The sequence below is a fragment of the Acomys russatus genome, chromosome 10, assembly GCF_903995435.1.
Source record: "Acomys russatus chromosome 10, mAcoRus1.1, whole genome shotgun sequence".
In the NCBI taxonomy this organism is placed as follows: domain Eukaryota; kingdom Metazoa; phylum Chordata; class Mammalia; order Rodentia; family Muridae; genus Acomys; species Acomys russatus.
In genome coordinates, this window is record NC_067146.1 from 538,928 (window position 1) to 548,977 (window position 10,050).

Consider the following 10,050-nt stretch of genomic DNA (forward strand, 5'->3'; position numbering starts at 1 on the left):
CATAGCACTTAACACATTTTAGTTAATGTTTGTTGTTCTTTAAATTAATCTCTGTATCCCTGGTTGAATTTTAAGAACCAAGAGAGCAGGACTTGTGATGCTGTCTCTTTTTTTTTTTTTTTTTTTTTTTTCTCATAGACAGGAACCCCACACCATTCCCAACATACAGGAAATACCAATCTCAAAGAGAGAAGCCTCCTCAGAGTTGATGATTGCACTGAGGAGGATGTGAGGGGATTTTCTCTACACTATCACTTACATCCAAGCTTATTTGGAGCAAGAAGAGAAAAAGAATGGATGCTTACAAAATTACACAGGGAATGCTGGAGCATCCCCTTTATGCTCAGTGGTACCTCTAAAACTTCAGATGCTACTGCCGGACATTGAAGAATCTACCCTTCTTTCCTGTTACCCTATTTTCATTAACACCTTTCACACTTTCATATATTCCTTCCTGAATTTTTCCTTTTTCTTTACTCTCATTTTTAAACAGTCTATTCTCTTCTCCACATTCCATTTGATTTGTTCTCTTTCTTTCTAAATTGGCAGATTATTCCCTACATTGTCTCTACTTACAGAGTGCTAGAAACCTTTAAAAGGCAATTAAAGTGGAGCTTGGCTCCTCAGAATCCCAGGCATTTGTGTCAGCAACTACATCTTCCTTCCTCCATTATTTCGACTATGTCCTTTCCTAATTGCCTTGGTTTCAGCATCAGGCTGTGTCCCAGGTCCAGCTCCAATCCCAGCCTAGTACAAGACCTATGGTGACACCTATACTTGCCCTCCCTGACTTCTTCCCATACTCTTGGCCAGCTGTTCCAGATGCCCCATGAGGAGAGACAATGCAACCTGGGTGAGTGAGTTTATCCTCATGGGTCTCTCCAGTGACAAGCATGTCCAAGCTGGACTCTTTGTCCTCTTCGGGGCCACCTACCTGCTGACCCTGCTGGGCAATGGGCTCATTGTCCTCCTCATAGCACTGGACCCACGACTCCACCTGCCCATGTACTTCTTCCTCTGCCATCTGTCAGTGGTGGACATCTGCTACACCTCCAGTGGGGTCCCCCAGATGCTGGCACACTTCCTCATGGAGAAGAAGACCATCTCTTTTGCCCTATGTGGGACCCAGCACTTCTTTACTCTGGCCCTAGGAGGCACTGAGTTCCTGCTGCTGGCTGCCATGGCCTATGACCGTTATGTGGCTGTCTGTGATCCACTACGGTACACAGTGGTGATGAGCCCAAGGCTCTGCATGCTTCTAGCAAGTGTCTCTTGGTTTGTGGGTGTGGTCAATTCTGCTGTGGAGACAGCAGTCACCATGCGCCTTCCCACCTGTGGACACAATGTGCTCAACCATGTGGCCTGTGAGACACTGGCCCTTGTCCGGCTGGCTTGTGTGGACATCACGCTCAACCAGGTGGTGATACTGGCCTCTAGTGTGGTTGTGCTGCTGGTGCCCTGCTGCCTGGTCTCTCTGTCCTATGCCCACATTGTGGCCGCCATCTTGAAGATCCGCTCCACTCAGGGACGCCGCAAAGCCTTCGGGACCTGTGCCTCCCACCTGACTGTGGTCTCCATGTCTTATGGGATGGCCCTCTTCACACACATGGAGCCCACCTCCACCGCCTCTGCCGAGCAGGACAAGGTGGTAGTGGTTTTCTACGCTGTGGTCACTCCCATGCTGAATCCTCTCATCTACAGCCTGAGGAACAAGGATGTGAAGGCTGCCTTGAGTCGAGTTCTGATAAATAGATTGGAGTCAAAGAATTAGGAAGCCGTTATATAAAGAGGCCATATCTCCTTATAGTGGGAACTGGGGCATATAGCTCCTCATGGTGTACATATAAGTGTGCTGGAGTATATAGCTCTTCATGATACTCATATGTGTGCATGAATGGGTGAACATTAACGTGTTTGGCATGAGTGTGCACATGCACATAGGACCATGATATACACTATGCTGCTTTGAGTTAAAAGAGAATTAAGATTTTAATTCTGAATTTCTTTTTTTTTTCTTTCTTTCTTTGCCTGTCTTATTCCAAAGAAAGTGAATTACACGCCTTTAGAATGATCTAATCTACAAAAATAAAAAATAAAAATAAATAAATGAAATATATTCATTTAGGAGAAATTACACAGCAGATATACTAATTCGAAAGGAAGATTACTGCAATTAGGTATGCACACAATTTATGTTAAGGAAATTACATTGCTAAAATTTCCAAATATATAGAAGTCATACCGAAAGGAGGAATAAATAAGTGGTAAGTTATAAAATTTTCTGGGTTTATGTCATCCAATTGGCCTTAGGTCAGAGGAATAAACGTCATCTGATTCCCACTTGGAGCAGCCCATTTTAGTAGGGTGTGGAACTCAACACATCGGGAGCCAAACTCATCCTCATGACTCCCAGAGCCCTGGTGAGTAAGCTCTGGCCACGTGCAAGGCCCAAGGGCTTCATTTGCTTTCTTTTCACTTCCAACTTGCATGGGAGGCAAGTGGCAGGTCAGAGAAACACAAAATTAGGACCTCAAACTACATCTTTCTTATAATCAGCATATACTCTTTTGAAACTTCTGGAAGATGTTCAAAAGTCATGCATGATTATAAGGACATGCCACACATGATCATAGGTGAGCCAAGGTATGCGGAAAGGCAAGGATTCTTCCCTCACTAGAAATCATTTGGTTCACCTCCTCTACTACTCCTCCCAGGGTAGGTGAGTATCTTCTAAACACCCTAGGCAATAATGCAAAGAAGTGGTAGTTTGATTTTGACAATTCTTTCAAACAACTTTTTTGTTTGCTTTTTTCTAGACAGAGTTTCTCTGTGTAGTCTTGACTGTTCTAGACTCACTTTGTGGACTAGGCTAGCCTCAAACTCATAGCGATCCTTCTGTCTTTGCTGCCCCAAGTACTGAGATTACAAGCATGTGCCACCTTCCCAGTCTTTTAAAACTGACTTTTAAAATGCAAATTAAGTATCTCTCATGTGGGAGCTAGAAAATTAGCTTCACAGTGAAGAGCATTCGCTCTTCCTTAAGATCTTGGTTCTATTCCCAGCACACACAGCGTGGCTCACAACCATCTGCAGTTCCACCCCTTGGAATCCAATGCCCTCTTCTGATCTCTCCAGGCACTGTACACATGTGGTGCACAGACACATATGGGCAAAGCATCCATATGAATTTTATTTCTTTTAGAAAGAGAGAAAAATATTTTTATTCTGAGTATTACAGATCTCAAGTTTGTCATGTGTACAAAACAAATCAATCCACAAAATGAGCAATGCATGTTTTATTCAACACATTCAAACCAGTCTCAAAAATTAAGTAGAAGAGAAACATCATACATTTATATCAAGTTTTTTAATGAAGACTAAATTCACATAACACAGTTTATTTTTTTCCGTTTAATACATGGGTGTTTATCACAGAATCCTGCAGCTTCATATCTGTGTAACTTCATAATATTGTCAACAATGGCAAAACTAACCCGCATCCTATTCTCATTAAGCAGCCATGCCCTTTCTTGGCCTTAGCATGATTTCTGTCTGTGGATTTGCCAGCTCTGTGTGTGTCATATAACTAGACCTATAAAAGAAATACCTGGTCTTCCTCACTTATCCAGGTGTTTTTTTTAAACTTGATCCTTGTAGCTTGTAACAGGGCGTTGTTCCTGTGTGTGACTGAGTCACATTCAGCTGTGTGTATGTATGACCGAACTTGTGTATCCAGTTATCATATGATATGGACATATAGTTCATGCTTGGATAATAGTTATATATTACATAACTCGTTAAAATATTGAAGATAATTGAATGTCAGTGCCTAAAAGGGACATCTGTACCACTTATCCCAATGACCAGAGAACACTGTGGGGGCAGTGTGGGAGGAGAGGGGAGTGGGGATGGATAAACCAGAAAGCAACGGAGTATTGTGGGACACTGTCTTCCCGGCGTGGCATGACCACTGTGCTCACGAACTCACAGTGGCTATGATTATCTGAATCCATGCCCATCCCTGGAAATTTAACTTGGGGTGAGGGGGAATAGGTCACAAGTGTAGGAGGAGGACAAGAGAGACTGGGAAATGAGTATGATCAGCGTACATGATGTGAAATTTTCAAATACTCAATAAAAATATTATGATAAAGAAAAAATATGATAAACAAGCTTGAACACGGGTTCCTCAGAACTTGTTGGCACTCGGACCTACACGGGTGTCTCAGCAGTACTCACTTCCCTGGCACAGTGCCCCGGGTTCAGGTCCTAGAACCCACATGCCATCTAACAATAGGCTGGAACTCTAGTTCCAAAGGACCTGATGCCCTCATCTGGCCTCTGCAGGCACCAGGCACACACATGGTTCACATACATAAATGCAGGCAAACATTTCGTGCACATGAAATAAAAATAATAAAAATCCTTTCAAAAAGTAAATAAAGCTGTTAGCCTTTCTTTCAGAATGAGATCTTAACACAAGGAACTCCCCAGAAAGATTCTTGGGGGTACTAAGATGGGAACCACTAAGTGTCAAAGGTGTTTTTAAGATCACCTTTCTTCCCTCATTACACAGTTCTTTTACTTCTCCCAACTACATGTGTGAGAGAGTTGATCTGATCATTCAGTCTGTCAGTTCACCAACTCTGTTGTGAAAGCTGTCAAGGTCAATATAGCCATGTCAGACCCTGATAACAAAGTTACAGCATCACCAACAAAGGAGGCCTCATGCATATTTACTTGATGAAAAATTCCATAACAATGCATGCAGCCAAAGTACAATCTTGCAGTTAAAACCAGTTATATAAGGACACCCTGTCCCAAAACAGCTAGTTTTCACAAACTTGCAAGTCATCTCCACCCATAGTCAGTCACTGGTATGAATTTATTTCCTAGCAACAATGAATGTTTGCTTTTTAAATCCCCCCACTTGCCACGATCTCCCTGGATGTTCCCATGATCCTCCAACATATCCATATGCCAAATTGCATGGTCCTGTCATTCATTCTCATGTAAACATTTTTAAGAGCCTCAGTGCGTGTTGTTATTTTAGTTCGATATTATACAGAAGCCACTGTAGAGAAACTAGAGGGGAAGCAACTAAAAGGGAGATACATTAGATTTTTAAAGGAGGTCATTAAAGTCAGGAAAAAAAAGCTGCAGAACAGATGAGTTTTCTGAAGACGTTCCTCTACAGTTTTACCTACAGTCACAAAGAAGATTGGGTGTCCAGATGTGAGGGCTCCATACTCTCATTCTGACTATGGGTTAGATGGTTCCCTTTACACATAAGACTGAAAGAGATTATATGATTGGCAAATTCAACCACAGGCCACTGTCTATTCTAAACAATTTTCTAGCCATTTTCCTATGTAACTTTATGACAATGCAAAGACTCATCCAACTCAGAGGAGGAGCATCTCACCCACTAAGCTTTCCCTGATGTCCTTCCTACCCCATGCCAAACCTTTCTGCTGCCTCCCATGAGACACTGAGACCCACCAGCCCTGCCCCATGAGGGACAACATAGTTGGTGTTATAGGGAGAAACTACATATCATGATCCAGACCCATTTGTGACCCTGGTTCAATCTATTAAAAAATAACCTTGAACCCATCACTTCTGCTCTCTGATCCTTAGCTGCATTATATTTTGAAAGAAACAGTGAGGTCAAACACATAAGCCTGAAAGTCCTTTCTACCTTCATTCTTCCCTGTGGATCTCATTTGGTATTGTCTTTACAAGAGAATGTCAGTGTATATTCTTGGCACTCAGTAAGGACATTTGAAGACCAAAGCCTGGTCCTGACTGTGCTGAGAAAGAAAGAAAGAAAGAAAGAAAGAAAGAAAGAAAGAAAGAAAGAAAGAAAGAAAGAAAGAAAGAGTTGGCTAAAGCCATGGGCCACAGGGGTGGGAGCTCAGAAAATCAGCAGGTGGTGCTATGTGAAACCAGTTTCTAGTCTGGATCCCCAAACAGGGAACTTCTTTCAGCCACAGAGCAACTATCAGGAGGAAGTGAGCAGATGGAGGTTGACCCCAACTATTCTTCTGTCACCTCCACCCACTACCCCACCGACTCTATCTTTTCACCCTGTTAGAAAGGGGGTTACATATTCCTTTCTATCTCACTGGATTCTAAGAGCCACCTCTCATAACCCTAAAGCTAATCATTTTATTATATAACATTCTAAAGTTTGTGAAAGACTCATTCTTTATCTCATTTGATACTCACTAGTTCTCATGTGACCTAGGATATTCCAGAACAGTAAATGAGAAATAGACCCATAGAAACAACACTGTGCAAAAGGTAAGATACCAGCTTAGTTTCCCATGATTCACCATAAACCATTTAAACTCTAATAGCTTGAATGAAAAAAAACGATGTTAGCCCCAAAGATTGTTTTCCTTCTCTAAAATGATCTCAAAATATATTCCCTTATTAAAAATCATGTCTTACAATAAATCAAAGCCTGCAAGTATGGTGGCCATTACAGTCAGTCCCAGCACTTTTGATGTAAAGATGGAAGAAGCAGTGCAATTTTGAAGTCAGACCTGCCTACAAAGTGAGTTCCAGGCCAGCTGCAAGGGAAGGGAAGCTTCTGTCTACCCTTTGCAGAGAGAAAGAGAGAGAGAGAGAGAGAGAGAGAGAGAGAGAGAGAGAGAGAGAGAGAGAGAGAGAGAAAGAAGAAGAAGAAGAAGAAGAAGAAGAAGAAGGAGGAGAAAAAGAAGAAGAAGGAGGAGGAGGAAGAGGAGAGGAAATGAAAGGAGCTACATTCATATCTGGCCCTAGGTTCTTACTGAATTGCTTTCTGTAGAGGGTCATCTAGGCTTCTTGAGTTTTCAAAGCTTCTGGGTGAGTGTGTGAGCAGCGGCGTTGAGAGCACTGCTCTCTGGGGTTTGCTCAGGCCACCCCTATCTACTAGAGTTTCTTGTTCATTCTGAAACTTGAGTTACAGGAACCCAGATGGGCTGTCTACCAGGCAGGATCTGTTCTGTGTTTCTACCCTCTCTCCTTATTCTCAAAATAGCCACTCCCTCCATCACATTTCAAACTGATAGGAGGTGAATATTGACATGAACTACAGATAAGGCCATACTCAGTGGCAAGGAAGTCATCTAGCACATCTGGCCCTAGGTTCAATCGCCAGGACTATCAGAAGGTGGGAGCTCTTGAAATGGGAGCTAGTGGAACTTACTACAAACAAACGAAAAGATGTATTGCACAACCAGAAAAAAAAAGTCATCTTTATTCTTTGCTGAAAAACAGCAAACAAAACAATGAGATGTTTGGAGGGCAAACATGCCTTTGCTGTGACAAGACAGTTTACCCATAACACAGCCAAAGGATTTGAGCGGCACTCCCTTGCTGACTTCATCTGTGGGCACTGCTGGCTTCCAAATGTTGTCATTGAAAGTGATGTGCGCATTCATCTTTTATTAATCACTTTGACAATCAAACAAATGCCAACATTTCACCAAGGACACAGCAAAATCTCAAAACACCAAGAGATATAGTAGCAATTGATATAATGTCCTAAATGCGTCTCTGATCTTATCAGCAGAAGATCAAGCCTGATTAATCACTGGGAACCAAACAGGCGGTTTCCTATTGTCATTGACCTAGTCTGGGTTATGGAGGAGCAAGAAGGACCTCTCTGCCTCTCTGCCTCTCTGCCTCTCTGCCTCTCTGCCTCTCTGCCTCTCTGCCTCTCTGCCTCTCTGCCTCTGCCATGTTCTGTGATCAGAAGGCAATTCCTAACCAGAGACTCAGAGGAAAAGCGCACCATGTAAGCCTGGCCACCTAGTCTGGGTCCCTAGAACCCACATAAAAGTGAAAGGATGGACTCGGCTGTACAAAATTGTCCTGACCTCCCCACACATGTTGTGGTTCTTAGACACACACACACACACACACACACACACACACACACACTTAGAAATAAGACAACCCTCAAAGACACCATAAACAAGTTTATTCATAGACTCAACAAAAATTTTTACCATGAAGCACACATTAGGAATGTTTGCATTTAACACTTCAGAGACGATCCCTGACTGCGAGGAACTTAGACTCTAGTGGAGAACATATTCTCATGCTCGGAGTCTTCTTCAGGGTTCTTTGCTCAGTCTCAGGCCGTGAGCTCTGACTCTGACTTGGTTTCCCTAACTCCTCAGGCGGATTGACCAACCTGCTCATGAGAGGAGTGCTATGATGTGGGTCAGCGAGTTTGTGCTAACACATCCCTGCAGGGACAAGCACATCCAGGCTGGGCTATGTGCTGCTTAGACCCATGAACATGCCAGCCCTGCTCACCCTCCTCCTGCACCCTCAGCTCCCTCTTCTTCCTTTGCCATGTGTTGGCGGTGGCCATCTGCTGCATTTCCAGAGGAGTCCCCCATATGCAGGCACTCATGCTCCTGGAGAATAAGACCGTTTTACCCCTACAGAGGACCTAGACCTTCTTCTCACTCACTCGTGGGAGACCACGTTTCTGCTGCATAACTATCAGGAAGCCCCTTGCATTGCACGGCAGTGATGATTCCCAGGTCCCTCGTGGGCTGACAAGTATCTTTTGACATGTGGGTACATATGGCTAATCCTGCCATGGAACCATCAAACATTACATTTCTGTCCATAAGTAGATACAATGTGTTGAACCCTGTGGCCAAAGTACATGTCACCCCACTTACGCACGCGCACACACACACATACACACACACACACACACACACAGAATGACTCACTGACAAACACAGACATGCACATATGCACACACCAGGTTACCATATAGGGCAATACAATAATGGTCCAGCCAGTCAGTTGAGTTGAACAATGGAGTAAGAAGCCAGGAATAGAAAGGAATTGCCTACACTCGAACACATATATTAAGGGAGAGAGAGAGACAAAAAGAGAGACAGAGAGAGAGGACACATACTCTGACTTTGAAAGTCTGAATAATAATGGCATGTGCCTTGGAACCTTTTTAATAACCCTGCCCTTTTCACAATAAGATTCAAAATCAGTTTATGCCATCCAGAAATTTAAGGCGCATATTTGCTGACTCAGTGACATCAGGATAATTGCCCTAATAATTTTTGTCATTGCCCTAAATATCAAGTTCTGCATCCACAATCAATCAGCCATTCAATCAAATTCTACATTTAACAAATGTCTTTTCTGTGTCTAGCCATGGCTCCTGTCATCACCCCTACTGCTGCCTATTGCTCCTGCATGTTGTAAGAATCATAGGACCTGGAATACCACGCAAGTCTTAGAAACAAATTCCACATCAAGCTCCACTAAGTGCAGCACCCAGTGTGAGGAGCTACAAGACCTATGCCCTCCCACAGCTTAGAGAGTGCATGGAGAGATTAATGTCAAAATAAGTAAATAAATAAAACCAAATTCCACCATACTCCTGCAGTGCAGGGAGTACGGTTTTATAGTATCATTTAATGGCTAAACAAGAGGCAGCTAGAAACCCTTAGAAGCTAATGAAGCTCCATCAGAGAGGTGAGAAATCCCTATGGTTTGACATGGAATTAAAAGAGGGGAAAAAAACAGGGTGAGTTTTGGGAAATGGTCAGCTTTCAGTAGGTGACTGAGTGGAGGGAGAGGGGTTGTCCCTGTGGCAACACCCAGGTGAGGAAGCAGAGACCAGGAAGAATCTGCTGAGAGGGGAGGAAACCAGCTCAGTGAAGCTCTCAGTCTGAGGAGTTACGGGGAGGAGCTGGGGCTGCTGAGGGGGTATACATGGTAGAGCTGGGAAAACGAGGCCAAGGAATTTGCATTCTAGGTTATAAGTACAGAGCTTGTGATATGGGAGAAGTGCGTCTACCACAGTAACTAAAAGCTGTCTTCTTCCATGCCTGTGGTACTTACAGGGACAGGACCTGTGGTGCATCATCTTTTATCATTAGTCAGAGGCTCTATCCCCTGATTTTAGGGACACGATAAGTAAAACAATATTCAAATTCATAATTTATAACTCCTTTAATTAAGATGGACTTCATAGAATGTGTAGGGTTTAGGGGAGGGTTCAGAGGCCAA

General features: G+C 43.3%; 1 protein-coding gene across 1 annotated transcript; it reads left to right on the forward strand.

Moving 5' to 3' along the window:
• The first annotated feature begins 829 nt into the window (after nt 1-829).
• LOC127194326 (olfactory receptor 2F1-like) lies at nt 830-1,771 on the forward strand. Its single transcript, XM_051151634.1, has one exon. The coding sequence runs from the start codon at nt 830-832 to the stop codon at nt 1,769-1,771; it is 942 nt and encodes a 313-aa protein (XP_051007591.1).
• The last annotated feature ends 8,279 nt before the right edge of the window (nt 1,772-10,050 follow it).

Bases quoted from the DNA above. Each gene is read 5' to 3' on its own strand.
- LOC127194326 (XM_051151634.1), top strand. From the start codon at position 830: ATGAGGAGAGACAATGCAACCTGGGTGAGTGAGTTTATCCTCATGGGT.